Source organism: Thalassophryne amazonica, chromosome 7, assembly GCF_902500255.1.
Source record: "Thalassophryne amazonica chromosome 7, fThaAma1.1, whole genome shotgun sequence".
NCBI lineage: Eukaryota > Metazoa > Chordata > Actinopteri > Batrachoidiformes > Batrachoididae > Thalassophryne > Thalassophryne amazonica.
The window spans coordinates 2,265,534-2,288,768 of record NC_047109.1 but is presented as its reverse complement, the minus strand read 5'-3'; the positions used below and the strand labels follow the sequence as shown (position 1 = coordinate 2,288,768).

Here is a 23,235-nt window from a genome sequence, read left to right as displayed (position 1 = left end):
TTGGAGACTCAGCTCCGCACCGTGGAAAATTCTACAGCTAGCCAGGCCCCTGTAGTCGGTGCGGACCAAGGTAGCTTAGCTGCCGTTAGTTTCCCTCTGGCAGATCCCAAGCAGCCGGGAAAGCAGACCGACTGGGTGACTGTGAGGAGGAAGCGTAGCCCTAAACAGAAGCCCCGTGTACAGCGCCAACCCGTTCACATTTCTAACCGTTTTTCCCCACTCGACGACACACCCACCGAGGATCAAACTCTAGTTATTGGCGACTCTGTTTTGAGAAATGTGAAGTTAGCGACACCAGCAAGCATAGTCAATTGTCTTCCGGGGGCCAGAGCAGGCGACATTGAAGGAAATTTGAAACTGCTGGCTAAGGCTAAGCGAAAATTTGGTAAGATTGTAATTCACGTCGGCAGTAATGACACCCGGTTACGCCAATCGGAGGTCACTAAAATTAACATTGAAACGGTGTGTAACTTTGCAAAAACAATGTCGGACTCTGTAGTTTTCTCTGGGCCCCTCCCCAATCGGACCGGGAGTGACATGTTTAGCCGCATGTTCTCCTTGAATTGCTGGCTGAGTGGTGTCCAAAAAATGAGGTGGGCTTCATAGATAATTGGCAAAGCTTCTGAGGAAAACCTGGTCTTGTTAGGAGAGACGGCATCCATCCCACTTTGGATGGAGCAGCTCTCATTTCTACAAATCTGGCCAATTTTCTTAACTCCTCCAAACCGTGACTATCCAGGGTTGGGACCAGGAAGCAGACTTGTAGTCTTACACACCTCTCTGCAGCTTCTCTCCCCCTGCCATCCCCTCATTACCCCATCCCCGTAGAGACAGTGCCTGCTCCCAGACTACCAATAACCAGCAAAAATCTATTTAAGCATAAAATTCAAAAGAAAAAATAATATAGCACCTTCAACTGCACCACAGACTAAAACAGTTAAATGTGGTCTATTAAACATTAGGTCTCTCTCTTCTAAGTCCCTGTTAGTAAATGATATAATAATTGATCAACATATTGATTTATTCTGCCTTACAGAAACCTGGTTACAGCAGGATGAATATGTTAGTTTAAATGAGTCAACACCCCCGAGTCACACTAACTGCCAGAATGCTCGTAGCACGGGCCGAGACGGAGGATTAGCAGCAATCTTCCATTCCAGCTTATTAATTCATCAAAAACCCAGACAGAGCTTTAATTCATTTGAAAGCTTGACTCTTAGTCTTGTCCATCCAAATTGGAAGTCCCAAAAACCAGTTTTTTTGTTATGATCTATCGTCCACCTGTCGTTACTGTGACTTCTCTGTGAATTTTCAGACCTTTTGTCTGACTTAGTGCTTAGCTCAGATAAGACTATTATAGTGGCGATTTTAACATCTACACAGATGCTGAGAATGACAGCCTCAACACTGCATTTAATCTATTATTAGACTCAATTGGCTTTGCTCAAAATGTAAATGAGTCCACCCACCACTTTAATCATATCTTAGATCTTGTTCTGACTTATGGTATGGAAATTGAAGACTTAACAGTATTCCCTGAAAACTCACTTCTGTCTGATCATTTCTTAATAACATTTACATTTACTCTGATGGACTATCCGCAGGGGGAATAAGTTTCATTACACTAGAATCTTTCAGAAAAGCGCTGTAACTAGGTTTAAGGATATGATTCATTCTTTATGTTCTCTAATGCCATATACCAACACAGTGCAGAGTAGCTACATAAACTCTGTAAGTGAGATAGAGAATCTCGTCAATAGTTTTACATCCTCACTGAAGACAACTTTGGATGCTGTAGCTCCTCTGAAAAAGAGAGCTTTAAATCAGAAGTGCCTGACTCCGTGGTATAACTCACAAACTCGCAGCTTAAAGCAGATAACCCATAAGTTGGAGAGGAAATGGCGTCTCACTAATTTAGAAGATCTTCACTTAGCCTGGAAAAAGAGTCTGTTGCTCTATAAAAAAGCCCTCCGTAAAGCTAGGACATCTTACTACTCATCACTAATTGAAGAAAATAAGAACAACCCCAGGTTTCTTTTCAGCACTGTAGCCAGGCTGACAAAGAGTCAGAGCTCTATTGAGCCATGTATTCCTTTAACTTTAACTAGTAATGACTTCATGACTTTCTTTGCTAATAAAATTTTAACTATTAGAGAAAAAATTACTCATAACCATCCCAAAGACATATCGTTTACTTTGGCTGCTTTCAGTGATGCCGGTAGTTGGTTAGACGCTTTCTCTCAGATTGTTCTGTCTGAGTTATTTTCATTAGTTCTATTCATCCAAACCATCACATGTTCTATTAGACCCCATTCCTACCAGGCTGCTCAAGGAAGCCCTACCATTATTTAATGCTTTGATCTTAAATATGATCAATCTATCTTTATTAGTTGGCTATGTACCACAGGCTTTTAAGATGGCAGTAATTAAGCCATCACTTGATCCAGCTATCTTAGCTAATTATAGGCCAATCTCCAACCTTCCTTTTCTCTCCAAAATTCTTGAAAGGGTCGTTGTAAAACAGCTAACTGATCAATCTGTCAGAGGAATGGTCTATTTGTAAGAGTTTCAGGTCAGGTTTTAGAATTCATCATGTACAGAACAGCATATGTGAAGGTTGACAAATGATCGTCTTAGGGCCTCAGACAGTGGACTCATCTCTGTGCTTGTGCTGTTATACATCAGTGCTTGCTTTGATACTGTTGACCATAACATTTTATTACAGAGATTAGAGCATGCCATAGGTATTAAAGGCACTGCGCTGCGGTGGTTTGAATCATATTTATCTAATAGATTACAATTTGTTCATGTAAATTGGGGAATCTTCTTCACAGACTAAGGTTAATTATGGAGTTCCACAAGGTTCTGTGCTAGGACCAATTTTATTCACTTTTATACATGCTTCCCTTAGGCAGTATTATTAGACGGCATTGCTTAAATTTTCATTGTTACGCAGATGATACCCAGCTTTATCTGTCCATGAAGCCAGAGGACACACACCAATTAGCTAAACTGCAGGATTGTCTTACAGACATAAGACATGGATGACCTCTAATTTCCTGCTTTTAAAACTCAGATAAAACTGAGTTATTGTACTTGGCCCCCACAAATCTTAGAAACATGTGTCTAACCAGATCCTTACTCCTGGATGGCATTACCCTGACCTCTAGTAATACTGTGAGAAATCTTGGAGTCATTTTGATCAGGATATGTCATTCAAAGCGCATATTAAACAAATATGTAGGACTGCTTTTTTGCATTTACGCAATATCTCTAAAATTAGAAGGTCTTGTCTCAGAGTGATGCTGAAAAACTAATTCATGCATTTATTTCCTCTAGCTGGACTATTGTAATTCATTATTATCAGGTTGTCCTAAAAGTTCCCTGAAAAGCCTTCAGTTAATTCAAAATGCTGCAGCTAGAGTACTGACGGGGACTAGAAGGAGAGAGCATATCTCACCCATACTGGCCTAGTGGATTTTATTTTATTTTAGCACTGTGTCGTGCGTTACCTGTGCTGCTCCACAGCCTGTCCAGTGGATTTTTATTTATTTTTTAGCACTGTTGTCGTGCGTATCTGTGCTGCTCCACAGCCGTCTAGTGATTTGTATTTTATTTTTGCACCGTTGTCGTGCGTTCGCTGTTGTCGTGCGTTGCCTGTGCTGCTCAATGGCCTGTCTGGTGCCTTAACTAAAGCACTCCTTCTGCTGAATCACCTCTAAATTATTTACACATTATTCACTTTTGCGTGTTTTAGGAATCCGCTAGGTTGCATAGCTACTAGCTCTTAGCCGATTTAGCATGGCGGCTTCTCCTGTCCTACCCGCACTTTTCTGCTCTGGTTGTGAAATGTTATTGTTCCTCGGCCTCCTTTAGCAGTAACGGTACTTGTAATAAGTGCAGCTTATTCGTAGCTTGGGAGGCCAGGCTGGGCGAATTGGAGACTCGAGCTCCGCACCGTGGAAAATTCTACAGCTAGCCATGCCCCTGTAGTCGGTGCGGACCAAGGTGGCTTAGCCGCCGTTAGTTCCCCCTGGCAGATCCCGGGCAGTCGGGAAAGCAGGCTGACTGGTGACTGTGAGAGGAAGCGTAGCCCTAAACCGAAGCCCCGGGTACACCGTCAACCCCGTCACATCTCTAACCGTTTTTCCCCACTCGACGATACACTCGCCGAGGATCAAACTCTGGTTATTGGCGACTCTGTTTTGAGAAATGTGAGGTTAGCGACACCAGCAACCATTGTCAGTTGTCTTCCGGGGGCCAGAGCAGGCGACATTGAAGGAAATTTGAAATTGCTGGCTAAGGCTAAGCGTAAATTTGGTAAGATTGTAATTCACGTCGGCAGTAATGACACTCGGTTACGCCATATCGGAGGTCACTAAAATTAACATTAAATCGGTGTGTAACTTTGCAAAAACAATGTCGGACTCTGTCGTTTTCTCTGGGCCCCTCCCCAATCAGACCGGGAGTGACATGTTTAGCCGCATGTTCTCCTTGAATTGCTGGCTGTCTGAGTGGTGTCCAAAAAATGAGTGGGCTTCATAGATAATTGGGCAAAGCTTCTGGGGAAAACCTGGTCTTGTTAGGAGAGACGGCATCCATCCCACTTTAGATGGAGCAGCTCTCATTTCTAGAATCTGGCCAATTTTCTGGATCCTCCAAACTGTGACTGTCTAGCATTGGGGACCAGGAGGCAGAGGCTGTGGTCTATACACCTCTCTGCAGCTTCTCTCCCCCCTGCCATCCCCTCATTACCCCATCACCTGTAGAGACGGTGTCTGCTCCAGACCACCAATAACCAGCAAAAATCTATTTAAGCAAAAAAATTCAAAAAGAAAAAATATATAGCACCTTCAACTGCACCACAGACTAAAACAGTTAATGTGGTCTATTAAAACATTAGGGTCTCTCTCTTCTAAGTCCCTGTTGGTAAATGATGATAATAATGTCAACGTATTGATTTATTCTGCCTACAGAAACCTGGTTACAGCAGGATGAATATGTTAGTTTAAATGAGTCAACACCCCCGAGTCCACTAACTGCCAGAATGCTCGTAGTACGGGCCGGGCAGAGGATTAGCAGCAATCTTCCTTCCAGCTTATTAATTAATCAAAAACCTAGACAGAGCTTTAATCATTTGAAAGCTTGTCTCTTAGTCGTTTCCATCCAAATGGAAGTCCCAAAACCATTTATTTTGTTATTATGTATCGTCCACCTGGTCGTTACTGTGAGTTTCTCTGTGAATTTTCAGACCTTCTGTCTGACTTAGTGCTTGAGCTCAGATAAGATACTTATAGTGGGCGATTTTAACATCCACACAGATGCTGAGAATGACAGCCTCAACACTGCATTTAATCTATTATTAGACTCTATTGGCTTTGCTCAAAAAGTAAATGAGTCACCCACCACTTTAATCATATCTTAGATCTTGTTTTGACTTATGGTATGGAAATAGAAGACTTAAACAGTACTCCCTGAAAACTCCCTTCTGTCTGATCATTTTTTAATAACATTTACATTTACCCTGATGGACTACCCTGCAGTGGGAATAAGTTTCATTACACTAGAAGTCTTTCAGAAAGCGCTGTAACTAGGTTTAAGGATATGATTCCTTCTTATGTTCTCTAATGTCATATACCAACACAGAGCAGAGTAGCTACCTAAACTCTGTAAGGGAGTTCGAGTATCTCGTCAATAGTTTTACATCCTCATTGAAGACAACTTTGGATGCTGTAGCTCCTCTGAAAAAGAGAGCTTTAAATCAGAAGTGTCTGACTCCGTGGTATAACTCACAAACTCGTAACTTAAAGCAGATAATCCGTAAGTTGGAGAGGAAATGGCGTCTCACTAATTTAGAAGATCTTCACTTAGCCTGGAAAAAGAGTTTGTTGCTCTATAAAAAAGCCCTCCGGAAAGCTAGGACATCTTTCTACTCATCACTAATTGAAGAAAATAAGAACAACCCCAGGTTTCTTTTCAGCACTGTAGCTGAACCATCATAACCATCCCAAAGATGTATCGTTATCTTTGGCTGCTTTCAGTGATGCCGGTATTTGGTTAGACTCTTTCTCCGATTGTTCTCTCTGAGTTATTTTCATTAGTTACTTCATCCAAACCATCAACATGTTTATTAGACCCCATTCCTGCCAGGCTGCTCAAGGAAGTCCTACCATTATTTAATGCTTCAATCTTAAATATGATCAACTTATCTTTGTTAGTTGGCTATGTACCACAGGCTTTTAAGGTGGCAGTAATTAAACCATTACTTAAAAAGCCATCACTTGACCCAGCTATCTTAGCTAATTATAGGCCAATCTCCAACCTTCCTTTTCTCTCAAAGATTCTTGAGAGGGTAGTTGTAAAACAGCTAACTGATCACCTGCAGAGGAATGGTCTATTTGAAGAGGTTCAGTCAGGTTTTAGAATTCATCATAGTACAGAAACAGCATTAGTGAAGGTTACAAATGATCTTCTTATGGCTTCGGACAGTGGACTTATCTCTGTGCTTGTTCTGTTGGACCTCAGTGCTGCTTTTGATACTGTTGACCATAAAATTTTACTACAGAGATTAGAGCATGTCATAGGTATTAAAGGCACTGCGCTGCGGTGGTTTGAAATCATATTTGTCTATATAGAGTACAGTTGTTCATGTAAATGGGGAATCTTCTTCACAGACTAAAGTTAACTATGGAGTTCCACAAGGTTCTGTGCTAGGACCAATTTTATTCACTTTATACATGCTTCCCTTAGGCAGTATTATAGACTGTATTGCTTAAAGTTTCATTGTTACGCAGATGATAACCAGCTTTATCTATCCATGACGCCAGAGGACACACACCAATTAGCTAAACTGCAGGATTGTCCTTACAGACATAAAGACATGGATGACCTCTAATTTCCTGCTTTTAAACTCAGATAAAACTGAAGTTATTGTACTTGGCCCCACAAATCTTAGAAACATAGGTGGTCCTAACCAGATCTTTACTCTGGATGGCTTTCCCTGACCTCTAGTGATACTGTGAGAAATCTTGGAGTCATTTTTGATCAGGATAGTCATTCAAAGCGCATATTAAACAAATATGTAGGACTGCCTTTTTGCATTTACGCAATATCTCTAAAATCAGAAAGGTCCTTGTCTCAGAGTGATGGCTGAAAAAACTAATTCATTGCATTTATTTCCTCTAGGCTGGACTATTGTAATTCATTATTATCAGGTTGTCCTAAAAGTTCCCTAAAAAGCCTTCAGTTAATTCAAAATGCTGCAGCTAGAGTACTGACGGGGACTAAGCAGGAGAGAGCATATCTCACCCGTGTTGGCCTCTCTTCATTGGCTTTCCTGTTAATTCTAGAATAGAATTTAAAATTCTTCTTCTTACTTATAAGGTTTTGATAATCAGGTCCCATCTTATCTTAGGGACCTCGTAGTACCATATTACCCCATTAGAGCGCTTCGCTCTCAGACTGCAGGCTTACTTGTAGTTCCTAGGGTTTGTAAGAGTAGAATGGGAGGCAGAGCCTTCAGGCTTTCAGCTCCTCTCCTGTGGAACCAGCTCCCAATTCAGATCAGGGAGACAGATACCCTCTCTACTTTTAAGATTAGGCTTAAAACTTTCCTTTTCGCTAAGGCTTATAGTTAGGGCTGGATCAGGTGACCCTGGACTATCCCTTGGTTATGCTGCTTTAGACGTAGACTGTGGGGGGTTCCCATGGTGCACTGTTTCTTTCCCTTTTTGCTCTGTATGCATCACTCCGCATTTAATCATTAGTGATCGATCTCTGCCCCCCACCACAGCATGTCTTTTTCCTGGTTCTTTCCCTCAGCCCCAACCAGTCTCAGCAGAAGACTGCCCCTCCCTGAGCCTGGTTCTGCTGGAGGTTTCTTCATGTTAAAAGGGAGTTTTTCCTTCCCACTGTAGCCAAGTGCTTGCTCACAGGGGGTCGTTTTGACCGTTGGGGTTTTTCATAATTTTTCATAATTATTGTATGGCCTTGCCTTACAATATAAAGCGCCTTGGGGCAACTGTTTGTTGTGATTGGCGCTATATAAAAAAAAAGTTGATTGATTGATTGGCTTCCTGTTAATTCTAGAATAGAATTTAAAATTCTTCTTCTTACTTATAAGGTTTTGAATAATCAGGTCCCATCTTATCTTAGGGACCTCGTAGTACCATATCACCCCAATAGAGTGCTTCGCTCTCAGACTGCAGGCTTACTTGTAGTTCCTAGGGTTTGTAAGAGTAGAATGGGAGGAAGAGCCTTCAGCTTTCAGGCTCCTCTCCTGTGGAACCAGCTCCCAATTCGGATCAGGGAGACAGACACCCTCTCTACTTTTAAGATTAGGCTTAAACTTCCTTTTTGCTAAAGCTTATAGTTAGGGCTGGATCAGGTGACCCTACCATCCCTTAGTTATGCTGCTATAGACTTAGAACTGCTGGGGGGTTCCCATGATGCACTGAGTGTTTCTTTCTCTTTTTGCTCTGTATGCACCACTCTGCATTTAATCATTAGTGATTTGATCTCTGCTCCCCTCCACAGCATGTCTTTTTCCTGGTTCTCTCCCTCAGCCCCAACCAGTCCCAGCAGAAGACTGCCCCTCCCTGAGCCTGGTTCTGCGGAGGTTTCTTCCTGTAAAGGGAGTTTTTCCTTCCCACTGTCGCCAAGTGCTTGCTCACAGGGGGTCGTTTGACCGTTGGGGTTTTTACGTAATTATTGTATGGCCTTGCCTTGCAATATAAAGCGCCTTGGGGCAACTGTTTGTTGTGATTTGGCGCTATATAAATAAAATTGATTGATTGATTGATTGATCTGTGCGGGGACTGACCTTAGTGGGGAATAATCTCTTGGTCTTGAACTGTGTGAGGGAGGAGGCGATGAAGAAGGTGGCGAAGAAGAGGATGACGGACCAGAAGAGGACATCAGGGATAAAAGGGCCGTGGTGGCCGCAGCCTGGGCCAACAAAGTCACCGTGGAAACACTGACACTCCTGCACGTGCGCGCGTGCGCACACACACACACACACACACACACACACCTTATTTTCAAATGGTTCACGTTCATTTTAACAAGCATGAATGTTTTCTGCTTTTCCAAAAACATCAACCCTTCTCTGAAAAAGTCCCAAATTCCCCCGAGACTGAAGTGTTTTAGAAAAAAGTACTGAAATTACACACTGTACTCTGACTGCAGTCGTATCTAAGGATGATTTTAGATGTTTTTTCTGCTGAAGTTTTCAGCTGAATGAAACATGAATCCTTCAGTCATCACGTGGATCTGCACCTTCACGCTCAGCTGCTCCCACGAAATGTTTCTGGCACTGAAGTTGCTGTCGTTAAACGTGTGGAGAGCTTCAGTTGAGAAGTTGGCTGGTGGAGAACACTTGACACCTGAAACACATGTTTTCAGCACAGACACCAGGGGGCAGTGTGAGGTGCAGTGCCACAACAAGGCAACAATAGTAAAATGCAAAACGTCAAATTCAAATCTTCATGAGGAAACAGGCTTCTGGCAGGGACTGGGTTCCCAACCAGGTCAGGGTTAATGACTAGGTCAGGGACTCTGACAGGGTTCAGGTCAGGGTTTCTGTCAGGGACATGGTTTCAGATCGGGTTTGGGTCATGGTTTCTGACCGTATTCAGGTCAGGGATTCTGACAGGGTTTTTCTCTATATTGTCAATATATGTATTATCAAATATTAATGTCTTCACTTTAATGTACCTCTGTAATCATGTCTTTGATTTCTGATCTCTATTTTTCATATATACGTATATGCATGTGTGAAAGTTCATGTACCATTATTCCTTTAAGTAATTACTTAGTGTCAAAAGCAATCATATACACTGAATGGTTCAAGTGCATTAAGACTGTCAAACAGTGAGCAGATGATCTTTGAGCATTCAATGTGCAGATTGTCTATCTAGAATGTCAGACTGGTTGGCTGGGGTCATGATTGGCTAATCACAGATGTGTACTTTTGATTAATGGTTCAGCCTTGAAGAAGAGCATTGTAACCTGACATTGTTATGTAAAGCTTAGGAGACAGGGCTCATATCAATGTAAGACCAGACTTTGTGTCTTTCCATTGTTTTGTGATATCGTCATTCCTATATGCCGTATGCAACGGTATTCAATAAAAAGGAGAGGCAAATGGGCAGGACCTTTAGGACGGACGACAGTTCTTTCTGAAGGAGCTTCTCGATTGTCCTCTCCTGTACAGGATAAAGAAATTCAGTTTCTCCTGGGTGATCATTCCTGTGTGTGTAAACTTTTCAGGTCTAACTATGAAAAACTCTAACATCTTGGTCCTTCGGAGCCGGGTGCCAACAGACCAGAAACTTGTCGGCCCATGACGGAGAACGCCCGTGGAAGTCTGCGGCCGCAGCGTGGGAAATCAGTTCCTGCAGTTCCCTTTCTGGGTGTCGGGTCTCCTCCCTAATGGGTCGACGCCTACCGGGGTGAAGGCATACGGACTGCAGCAGTGACAGAGTGTGATCACGGGTGAGACTGTCTTTCTTTACGTGAGCGCGTGTGGCTGGGACCATCGCGGAGAAAAAAAACGTGCACGTGAGCACGTGTGGCTGGGTCCATTGCTGCAGAGGAAAAAACCCTGTAATGTCTTTCTTGGTTCGTCTCTTGGCTTAAACACTGTAAGGTGTGAGGCTAAGGCCTGGCTGTAAAGTGTTAAATTTTACTCTCTGAGAGAAAAGTCAAGCAGCGCCCCGCGTGTGCGCGCTGCATTTCCCGCTGTATCAGACACTCGATGTGGCTGTTCGCTCCAGACTGAGCTGCAGCGGTTACAATTGGCAATTAATAAAAGCAAGAGACAAAAGGAGACCACTTTCGGGTCCGGAACAGCGCGTAAAAATCTCTACAGTGTTGGGTCAGTGTGCCGGTGGAAATTGGGCTACTCCTGGGCGAAGATGACAAAGAAGAGGAGGAAAACGTTACCACAAACAGCGGGAGAAGAAGAAAACTAGAAGGGTGGAAATGAGAGTGGGGACTTTGAATGTTGGTAGTATGACTGGTAAAGGGAAAGAGCTGGCTGATATGATGGAGAGGAGAAAGGTAGACATTTTGTGTGTGCAAGAGACCAAGTGGAAGGGAAGTAAGAGCAGGAGCATCAGCGATGGGTACAAGTTGTTGTACCATGCTGAGGACAGGAAGAGAAATGGTGTTGGGGTCATTTTAAAGGAAGAGTATGTTAAAAGTGTGTTGGAGGTTAAGCAAGTGTCTGACAGGGTGATGAAAATTGAAGGGGTGATGATGAATATCATCAGTGCATATGCCCCACAGGTAGGTTGTGAGATGAAGGAGAAAAAAGCAATTTTGGACAACTGGAAAAATACTGCAGATGTGGTGAGGGAGACAGCTAGGGCAGTACTGGGTATGACATCTGGACAGTGGAAGGAAGACAACGAGACTTGGTGGTGGAATGAAGAGGTCCAGGAAAGCATAAGGAGAAAGAGGTTGGCGAAAAAGTTTTGGGATAGTCAGAGAGATGAAGAAAGTAGACAGGAGTACAAGGAGATGCGGCGTAAGGCGAAAAGAGAAGTGGCAAAAGCAAAGGAAAAGGCATATTGCGAGCTGTATAAGAAGTTGAATAGTAAGGAAGGAGAAAAGGACTTGTACCGATTGGCCAGACAAAGGGACAGAGCTGGAAAGGATGTGCAGCAGGTTAGGGTGGTAAAAGATGCACATGGTAATGTGCTGACAAGTGAGGAGTGTGTGCTGAGAAGGTGGAGGGAATATTTTGAAGAGCTGATGAATAAAGAAAATGAGCGAGAGAAAAGGCTAGATGATGTGGTGAGAGTAAATCAGGAAGTAAAAGAGATTAGCAAGGAAGAAGTGAGGGCTGCTATGAAGAGGATGAAGAGTGGAAAGGCAGTTGGTCCAGATGACATTCCAGTGGAGGCATGGAAATGTCTAGGAGAGATGGCAGTAGAGTTTCTAACCAGATTGTTTAATAAATCTTGGAAAGTGAGAGGATGCCTGAGGAGTGGAGACGAAGTGTGCTGGTTCCTATTTTCAAGAACAAGGGTGATGTGCAGAGCTGCAGTAACTACAGAGGCATAAAGCTGATCAGCCACAGCATGAAGTTATGGGAAAGAGTAGTAGAAGCTAGGCTTAGAAAACAGGTGAAGATCTGTCAGCAGCAATATGGTTTCATGCTGAGAAAGAGCACTACAGATGCAATGTTTGCTCTGAGAATACTCTTGGAAAAGTACAGAGAAGGACGGAAAGAGTTACATTGTGTGTTTGTGGACCTAGAAAAAGCTTATGATAGGGTGCCAAGAGAAGAGTTGTGGTATTGTATGAGGAAGTCTGGAGTGGCAGAGTACTTCTCTGCCACTCCAGTTAGGGTAGTGCAGGACATGTACAAGAATAGTGTGACAGTGGGGAGATGCGCAGTCGGAATGACAGACTCATTCAAGGTGGAGGTGGGATTACACCAAAGATCAGCTCTGAGTCCTTTCTTGTTTGCAGTGGTGATGGACAGGTTGACGGATGAGATCAGACAGGAGTCCACATGGACTATGATGTTTGTAGATGACATTGTGATCTGTAGTGAGAGCAGAGAGCAAGTTGAGTCTAGTCTGGAGAGGTGGAGATATGCTTTGTAGAGAAGGGGAATGAAAGTCAGTAGAAGCAAGACTGAGTCCATGTGTGTGAATGAGAGGGAGCCCAGTGGAATAGTGCAGTTACAAGGAGTAGAAGTCAATCAATCAATTTTATTTATATAACGCCAAATCACAACAAACAGTTGCCCCAAGGCGCTTTATATTGTAAGGCAAGGCCATACAATAATTACGGAAAAACCCCAACGGTCAAAACGACCCCCTGTGAGCAAGCACTTGGCAACAGTGTGAAGGAAAAACTCCCTTTTAACAGGAAGAAACCTCCAGCAGAACCAGGCTCAGGGAGGGGCAGTCTTCTGCTGGGACTGGTTGGGGCTGAGGGAGAGAACCAGGAAAAAGACATGCTGTGGAGGGGAGCAGAGATCAATCACTAATGATTAAATGCAGAGTGGTGCATACTGAGCAAAAAGAGAAAGAAACACTCAGTGCATCATGGGAACCCCCCAGCAGTCTAAGTCTATAGCAGCATAACTAAGGGATGGTTCAGGGTCAGCCTCCCATTCTACTCTTAAAAACCCTAGGAACTACAAGTAAGCCTGCAGTCTGAGAGCGAAGCGCTCTATTGGGGTGATATGGTACTATGAGGTCCCTAAGATAAGATGGGACCTGATTATTCAACAGAGGTGTCAAGTAACGAAGTACAAATACTTTGTTACTGTACTTAAGTACACTTTTTAGGTATCTATACTTTACTCCATTACTTATTTTTCTGCCTACTTCTGACTTCTACTTATTACATTTTCACACAAGTATCTGTACTTTCTATTCCTTACATTTTTAAAACAGCCTCGTTACTCTTGGCTTCAGCGCCCATCCACCGGCGCGGCTCCACCTGAAGCCCAAGGCGCCAGCGCAGTTCCACCGGCGTGGCTTTACCGAGGTGCCAGCGCGGATTTATCTGACCATGGGTCCGAAGAAGGCACTGACGGCGGAGGAGGGAGACGATATCAAGAAGTCCCTGGACTTTTTGTCTGAGGAAATCTCTGTTGTTAAAATGCAGCAGAAATCCATTATGGAGCTGGTGGAAGAAGTGAAGGCTCTCCGGATCCAGAATGCCGAGAAAGACCGGCGTCTGGTGCACCTGGAGAACCGTGTTGCGGAGTTGGAACAGTACACAAGGATGAACGACGTTATTATTACAGGAATTCATATTAAACCTCGATCCTACGCACAGGCGGTGTCAGAAGACAGCGGAGGGGAGGCCAGTGAGCAGGAGGCCAGCTCAGTGGAACAACAGGTGGCTGACTTCCTGCAATCTAAAGGTATTCAAATGGACTGTAATAACATTGAAGCGTGCCACCTCCTGCCCAGGAGAGAGGATGGAGACAAGCGAGCAGTTATAATGAGGTTTGTCAACAGAAAACATAAAATGGCATTGTTAAAACAGGGACGGAAACTCAAAGGAACAAACGTATTCATCAATGAACATCTGACCAAAAGAAACGCAGACATCGCCAGGAAAGCTTGTTTCTTAAAAAAGCAGGGAAAAATTCAACAGACATGGACATCCAACTGCAAAACATTCATCAAACTGAACGGAACACCAGAACAAGCGAAGGTTATGATAATCAGGAACATCGAGGAACTGGACAAATACGATCAATAAGGTATGAGGACACAAACACATCACAACACCATGACACAAACCAGAGGAACCTATTCATCTACTACATCATCTACATCTGGAGACAAGAAGGATATAACTCACAGGATTGCTGATCATGGAAAAGTAGAACTGAGAACATTTAAATACACAGACCACAATGTACTGGACTTGGAGCACGATATAGACCCGGACAATAAATTCTTCTCAAATATCAATGACAGTTGTTGCTATTATACAGATGAACAGTTTAATCGGATCATTAAAACGGATAACAAATGATCAATAATCCATTTAAACAGCAGAAGTCTGTATGCAAACTTTACCAACATTAAAGAATATTTAAGTCAATTTAAAAAATATTTAACATAATTGCTATATCAGAAACATGGATCAATGAAGATAAAGGAATGGATTTTGAACCGATCGAAGCAGTGGTTCGCAGATTGAAGCAATGCTTCGACCTATTGTTTCGTTTATTCTTTCTTTCTTTCGCTTAATTTTCCCCCGCTAAAACCCTAAAGAGCATACTTCTGTGAGTATTATTTACCTTTTCTATGTTAAACCGACCTGTTATGGTCTTCTGAAACAGTTGATAGATGTATTTTATAACTTAAAAACGGGAGCGACGTTAACGCGTTAGCATGTCTATGGCATTTTCAATGTTAAAAGTTAGCATGAAGCAGTTCCAGCTCTCATCACGTTCGGGTGCATTTGTTTTCAAATTGGAATATTTCTTAAATTTATTTTTGTTTATATATTAATAATCTAATGATTATTATATACAATTTCAGAGAAAGAGACAAAAAGAACCTGAATAGAAACACAACAGAAAATAAAATATAAAAGCAACTAACAATGAACATACATAAATAAATACATACATACAGAAATAAATGTTTCTTGTGAACACCTAGTGACTCTTCCACCTCCATTTCATCCCTGTTTTATTTAAGTTTAATGACAGTTTGTTTCGGTCAAACCATATTTTCAATGTGTTAATTTCTTCAGTGATTTACTCCAGAACTATCTGACAAACTAGAAAACTGCTGCATCCTAGTAAGAACAGAATACTACTGGAATGAATCTGAATAAGGAAAGTTGTTTTTTTTCTCACTAAATGGATGCTGCACTCACTGCAGTTTATTGTCTGGAATAGTCCCAGATTGCATTTCAGAGCTTCTAGAATTGAAACATTTTCGTGCAGGTGGTGTTGGGGGGTAATTTGGGGTTTTGGGTCTTGAGCCACATGTAGAACGAATCAGTTTTTAAATTAAGCTTTCAATTCATATAGTGGCATCTACCTTTTTTTTTTTTTTAAAGGTTACTTTATACTTATATTATATTTATATATTATATTTTAAGTAGGTTTTGGAGCACATACTTTTTCACTTTTACTTGAGTAAAGAGGTCAAGTTGATACTTCAACTTTTACCAGAGTGTTTTTAAACTGCAGTATCTATACTTCTACTTAAGTAACAAATGTGTGTACTTTTGACACCACTGTTATTCAAAAACTTATAAGTAAGAAGAAGAATTTTAAATTCTATTCTAGAATTAACAGGAAGCCAATGAAGAGAGGCCAATATGGGTGAGATATGCTCTCTCCTTCTAGTCCCTGTCAGTACTCTAGCTGCAGCATTTTGAATTAACTGAAGGCTTTTCAGGGAACTTTTAGGACAACCTGATAATAATGAATTACAATAGTCCAGCCTAGAGGAAATAAATGCATGAATTAGTTTTTCAGCATCACTCTGAGACAAGACCTTTCTAATTTTAGAGATATTGCGCAAATGCAGAAAAGCAGTCCTACATATTTGTTTAATATGCGCATTGAATGACATATCCTGATCAAAAATGACTCCAAGATTTCTCACAGTATTACTAGAGGTCAGGGTAATGCCATCCAGAGTAAGGATCTGGTTAGACACCATGTTTCTAAGATTTGTGGGGCCAAGTACAATAACTTCAGTTTTATCTGAGTTTAAAAGCAGGAAATTAGAGGTCATCCATGTCTTTATGTCTGTAAGACAATCCTGCAGTTTAGCTAATTGGTGTGTGTCCTCTGGCTTCATGGATAGATAAAGCTGGTAACAATGAAAATGTAAGCAATGCCGTCTAATAATACTGCCTAAGGGAAGCATGTATAAAGTGAATAAAATTGGTCCTAGCACAGAACCTTGTGGAACTCCATAATTAACCTTAGTATGTGAAGAAGATTCCACATTTACATGAACAAATTGTAATCTATTAGATAAATATGATTCAAACCACCGCAGCGCAGTGCCTTTAATACCTATGGCATGCTCTAATCTCTGTAATAAAATTTTATGGTCAACAGTATCAAAAGCAGCACTGAGGACTCTTCAAATAGACCATTCCTCTGCAGATGATCAGTTAGCTGTTTTACAACTACCCTTTCAAGAATTTTAGAGAAAAGGAAGGTTGGAGATTGGCCTATAATTAGCTAAGATAGCTGGATCAAGTGATGGCTTTTTAAGTAATGGTTTAATTACTGCCACCTTAAAAGCCTGTGGTACATAGCCAACTAATAAAGATAGATTGATCATATTTAAGATCGAAGCATTAAATAATGGTAGGGCTTCCTTGAGCAGCCTGGTAGGAATGGGGTCTAATAGACATGTTGATGGTTTGGAGGAAGTAACTAATGAAAATAACTCAGACAGAACAATCGGAGAGAAAGAGTCTAACCAAATACCAGCATCACTGAAAGCAGCCAAAGAGAACGATATGTCTTTGGGATGGTTATGAGTAATTTTTTCTTTAATAGTTAAAATTTTATTAGCAAAGAAAGTCATTAAGTCATTACTAGTTAAAGTTAAAGGAATACTCGGCTCAACAGAGCTCTGACTCTTTGTCAGCCTGGCTACAGTGCTGAAAAGAAACCTGGGGTTGTTCTTATTTTCTTCAATTAGTGATGAGTAGTAAGATGTCCTAGCTTTACGGAGGGCTTTTTTTTATAGAGCAACAGACTCTTTTTCCAGGCTAAGTGAAGATCTTCTAAATTAGTGAGACGCCATTTCCTCTCCAACGTACGGGTTATCTGCTTTAAGCTGCGAGTTTGTGAGTTATACAACGGAGTCAGGCACTTCTGATTTAAAGCTCTCTTTTTCAGAGGAGCTACAGCATCCAAAGTTGTCTTCAATGAGGATGTAAAACTTGACAAGATACTCTATCTCACTTACAGAGTTTAGGTAGCTACTCTGCACTGTGTTGGTATATGGCATTAGAGAACATAAAGAAGGAATCATATCCTTAAACCTAGTTACAGCGCTTTCTGAAAGACTTCTAGTGTAATGAAACTTATTCCCCACTGCTGGGTAGTCCATCAGAGTAAATGTAAATGTTATTAAGAAATGATCAGACAGAAGGGAGTTTTCAGGGAATACTGTTAAGTCTTCAATTTCCATACCATAATTCAGAACAAGATCTAAGATATGATTAAAGTGGTGGGTGGACTCATTTACATTTTGAGCAAAGCCAATTGAGTCTAATAATAGATTAAATGCAGTGTTGAGGCTGTCATTCTCAGCATCTGTGTGGATGTTAAAATCGCCCACTATAATTATCTTATCTGAGCTAAGCACTAAGTCAGACAAAAGGTCTGAAAATTCACAGAGAAGCTCACAGTAACGACCAGGTGGACGATAGATAATAACAAATAAAACTGGTTTTTGGGACTTCCAATTTGGATGGACAAGACTAAGAGTCAAGCTTTCAAATGAATTAAAGCTCTGTCTGGGTTTTGGATTAATTAATAAGCTGGAGTGGAAGATTGCTGCTAATCCTCCGCCTCGGCCCGTGCTACGAGCGTTCTGGCAGTTAGTGTGACTCTGGGGTGTTGACAATTAAACTAACATTGTTGTGGGCTGGGGTGTTTGGCTGGCTTGGTTTTTGTTTTTCTGTTTCTCCCACCAGGTGGTATGCATTCAGGACTGAGTGGCTGAGTATTAGGACCTCACCCTGAACACCTGAGGCTTGTTTTCACGTGCAGGTCATCAGGGCTCACAGCTGTGGTGTATTCTGTCTTGATCAGCGATTGCTGCACTTAAACCTTGAATGCATAGTGTGTGATTGCCAGAGACTCGACCTTGTGACCAGACGTGTGAGATCGGCGTCGGGAGAACAATCTCACCATTACGGACGCAGAGACCGCTCCAGGTTTGACGCCACAGTCTGTGAAGGAGGATTGGGTGAGGTCTCACGCTCTTCAGCACACTTCCTGAGGTAATTTGGTTTTGGTGACTTTTATGACAGTGGATTTGGTGTCCCTCACACCTTGTGTTATTGAGTTGTCACGTTATGCTAACTGTCTAATCAGCTTCTGCTGCAGTGGAGATTTGAACTGAGTTGTTCCGTGCCTGCAGGGTGAGAAGCTGATATATATATTTAAGCCAGGAAGTGTTTGCTGATTGTGTGCACCTTTGAGCTGTGTCTCTCTGGGTGGAGAGTGTTGGACTCCATGTTTTCTTTCTTCACAGACTCGGTTTGTCGCGGCCACCTGGGGGGTGTCGGCGGGGTCCCTGGGTCCGAACTGCTGTGGCTCCGGACCGTTTGCGCTGCTGAGAGCGCGCCGTGTTTTCACCTCACCAGACCGCGGACATTTTTGTTTTTTTTATCATTAAACTCACTATGATTATTAAATCGTTATCTTTTGAACCGTGCTCTGCTTGTTTTATGCTGGGTCCTGTCAAACGCTGGGTCGGTACGCCGACCGCGTCCGACACATAACAAACATATTCATCCTGCTGTAGCCAGGTTTCTGTAAGGCAGAATAAATCAATATGTTGATCAATTATTATATCATTTACTAACAGGGACTTAGAAGAGAGAGACCTAATGTTTAATAGACCACATTTAACTGTTTTAGTCTGTGGTGCAGTTGAAGGTGCTATATTATTTTTTCTTTTTGAATATTTATGCTTAAATAGATTTTTACTGACTGTATTTATACAAAGAAATGGTGTTCAACGGGTATGTGTCTGATGGAAACCACTGAATTGACTTACTATGTGTTATGATTTGTTGTATGATTCCTCTTGCTTGATCAATGGCGCAACGGATGATTTCCACCACAGTTGATGGCTTATTGCTGGACCATTACTATGTTGCGTTATTGCTATCGGAGACTGAATTATGTCAACCTGTCCTGACAGGGAAAACGGGTGGTTAGGTACACTGTTTGTAAGTTTTTGATATTTCTACAATGATAATGTTAGACGTGTAGATATTAAATTGGATAAACAGGGGGGAAGAATGACAGGGTTTTTCTCTATATTGTCAATATATATATATTATCAAATATTAATGTCTTCACTTTGATGTACTCTCTGTAATCATGTCTTTGATTTCTGTTCTCTATTTTTCATATATATGTATATGCATGTGTGAAAGTTCATGTACCATTATTCCTTTAAGTAATTACTTAGTGTCAAAAGCAATCATATACACTGAATGGTTCAAATGCATTAAGACTGTCAAACAGTGAGCAGATGATCTTTGAGCATTCAATGTGCAGATTGTCTATCTAGAATGTCAGACTGGTTGGCTGGGGTCATGATTGGCTAATCACAGATGTGTACTTTTGATTAATGGTTCAGCCTTGAAGAAGAGCATTGTAACCTGACATTGTTATGTAAAGCTTAGGAGACAGGGCTCATATCAATGTAAGACCAGACTTTGTGTCTTTCCATTGTTTTGTGATATCGTCATTCCTATATGCCGTATGCAACGGTATTCAATAAAAAGGAGAGGCAAATGGGCGGGACCTTTAGGACGGACGACAGTTCTTTCTGAAGGAGCTTCTCGATTGTCCTCTCCTGTACAGGATAAAGAAATTCAGTTTCTCCTGGGTGATCATTTCTGTGTGTGTGTAAACGTTTCAGGTCTAACTATGAAAAACTCTAACAGATTCTTAGTGGCTTGAGGTCAGGGTCGGGTCTGACACACCTGTAGAAGGTGAGGTTGTCCAGGTCATTGTGCATGTTGATGGGGTAGACCTCCCACAGGTGGACCAGCTTCTCCAGGGCTTCATAAATGAAGATCATGCAGATGACGACAGCAAAGGCCTCCTCTGTAAAGCGAGTGATGTAGCAGACGAGAGAACTGGCATCTGTGGCCACCAGAACCAGGCAGAGAAAGGTGGTCCATAGGCCAATGCTGGTCCGCAGGGGCAGATAGGCCAGCCCGTAGTTACTGAGGATAGATGACATAATTAGGAGGACTAAAATGTTACAGTGACATGTTTGACCCCATTAACGACAAACTCACGAGTGAGGTCCAACCTCACCAACCCCCCAGGCAAGAAGCAGTCAGAAAAAAACTCCCTCTGATGAGAATGAGGAAGAAACCTCAAGCAGACCAGACTCAGAGGGGTGACCCTCTGCGGAGACCAAACAATCAGTTACAGAGTTAGACACAGTTACATGACAGTGCAAAGTTCAAGCCGACAGACCGAGCAATCAATACCTGAACTATGACCCGATCAATACTCCATCAATCAGTAACTGCTTCGGAAACACTTTCAAACTTGCTGCTGTTTCTGATGAACAAACATTTTTACTCTTTTCTATGAAATTGGCCTATTAGTAAAAAAAAAGTAGAAAAGGGGGTGTTCACAATAATAGTAGTGTGGCATTCAGTCAGTGAGTTCATCAATTTTGTGGAACAATCAGGTGTGAATCAGGTGTCCCTATTTAAGGATGAAGCCAGCACCTGTTGAACATGCTTTTCTCTTTGAAAGCCTGAGGAAAATGGGACATTCAAGACATTGTTCAGAAGAACAGCGTAGTTTGAATAAACAGTTGATTGGAGAGGGGAAAACTTATACGCAGGTGCAAAAAATTATAGGCTGTTCATCTACAATGATCTCCAATGCTTTAAAATGGACAAAAAACCAGAGACGCGTGGAAGAAAATGGAAAGCAACCATCAAAATGGATAGAAGAATAACCAGAATGGCAAAGGCTCACCCACTGATCAGCTCCAGAATGATCAAAGACAGTCTGGAGTTACCTGTAAGTGCTGTGACAGTTAGAAGACGCCTGTGTGAAGCTAATTTATTTGCAAGAATCCCCCACAAAGTCCCTCTGTTAAATAAAAGATATGTGCAGAAGAGGTTACAATTTACCAAAGAACACATCAACTGGCCTAAAGAGAAATGGAGGAATATTTTGTGGACTGATGAGAGTAAAATTGTTCTTTTTGGGTCCAAGGGCCGCAGACAGTTTGAGAGACGACCCCCAAACTCTGAATTCAAGCCACAGTTCACAGTGAAGACAGTGAAGCATGATGGTGCAAGCATCATGATATGGGCATGTTTCTCCTACTATGGTGTTGGGCCTATATATATCGCATACCAGGTATCATGGATCAGTTTGGATATGTCAAAATACTTGAAGAGGTCATGTTGCCTTATGCTGAAGAGGACATGCCCTTGAAATGGGTCTTTCAACAAGACAATGACCCCAAGCACACTAGTAAACCAGCAAAATCTTGGTTCCAAACCAACAAAATTAATGCCTCGCAGATGTGAAGAAATCATGAAAAACTGTGGTTATACAACTAAATACTAGTTTAGTGATTCACAGGATTGCTAAAAAAGCAGTTTGAACATAATAGTTTTGAGTTTGTAGCGTCAACAGCAGATTCTACTATTATTGTGAACACCCCCTTTTCTACTTTTTTTTTACTAATAGCCCAATTTCATAGCCTTAAGAGTGTGCATATCATGAATGCTTGATCTTGTTGGATTTGTGAGAATCTACTGAATCTACTGGTACCTTGTTTCCCATGTAACAAAAAGAAATATACTCAAAACCTGGATTAATCTTTTTAGTCACATAGCACTACTAATATTCTGAACACTACTGTAACAGCTGAGTGGATCCTTGTCATTTGATTGGTGCTTTGTATGTCACGTGACATTGATTATTCGTCCCATTTGTGTTGCACTGCATTTAACATGCAAATTTGGTTCCATACGTTTGGTACCATTTCACGATGCGAACCCCGCCCACTAGTGTTAGCTAAACATACAGAGTGGCTTGTTAAAGTGCTAAGTGCAGTAGTACAATACACAGCAGATACAAAATGGACATACTGCACTAAAATGCTAAATAAATAAACATATAAAAAGATAAAAAGAATACAACAATGTATATGAGCTCAGTCACAGTCATAAAAACCTACTTTCATAAGGTGCTGGTGCAGGGTAGGAGAACTATTTAGTTGCTTAATACCTCTGCAGTAGGTGCTGTTGAGAAAGCGTGATGTTTTAGTGGTTATGGCTCTCAACCTTTTACCTGATGGGAGGATGTTGAAAAGGGAGTTAGCTGGATGTGACTGATCTAGTAGGATCTTCAACCCTTTCCGACAAATACGTGTTTCATAAATAGTAGAGATGGGAGGGAGTTCACAGCAAGTAAGGTTCTCATCCCATTTCAGGGAGGAATCTATCGTAGTGCCCAGGAATTTAAAACTGTTCACACATTCCACTTCCAATCCGTTAATGTGCAATGGCAGGGATTCCTTCTTTTGTCTGCGAAAGTCAACCACTAACTCCTTGGTTTTCGCTACATTTAACTCTAGATTATGAATGTGACACCACTGTATGAGTGAGTGGACCTCATTTCTGTAGGCACTATCGTCCTCACCAGAAATTAGACCCACTAGTGTAGTGTCATCTGCAAATTTAAACATTTTCAGTGTCAGTTTGTGATGTGCAGTCGTTTGTGTACAAGGAATATAAAAGAGGTGACAACACGCATCCCTGGGGGGCACCAGTGCTTACATATTTAACCTTGGAGGTGTTATTTTGGATTTTGACCACTTGGGAGCGCTGTGTTAAAAAGTCAAGTACCCAATGACAAAGGGAACTATGAATTCCCATTTGTTGCAGCTTATAAAAGAGTTTGCTGGGTAAGATTGTATTAAAAGCAGAACTATAGTCTATGAAAAGAACCTTAGCGTAGTTGCCTGG

The 23,235-nt window shown here is 41.7% G+C and overlaps 1 protein-coding gene across 3 annotated transcripts in view; it reads right to left on the bottom strand.

The window, feature by feature from the left end:
- Positions 1–23,235, bottom strand: part of LOC117513559 (sodium bicarbonate cotransporter 3-like) — a 118,743-nt gene that overhangs the window by 4,045 nt on the left and 91,463 nt on the right. Inside the window, exons 14-16 of one of the 3 annotated variants that reach the window (XR_004561635.1) lie at positions 20,206–20,451; positions 9,277–9,383; positions 8,857–8,983 (exon numbers count right to left, since the gene is read on the bottom strand). Coding sequence is in view for 2 of the 3 variants with exons in the window: in XM_034173717.1 (XP_034029608.1) it covers positions 10,157–10,205; positions 20,206–20,451 (295 nt within the window). In the remaining variant the exon portion in view is untranslated. Of the gene's footprint in view, positions 1–8,856; positions 8,984–9,276; positions 9,384–10,154; positions 10,206–20,205; positions 20,452–23,235 lie in introns of those variants that run through there. The other 2 variants (XM_034173717.1, XM_034173718.1) reach the window with 2 other exon arrangements.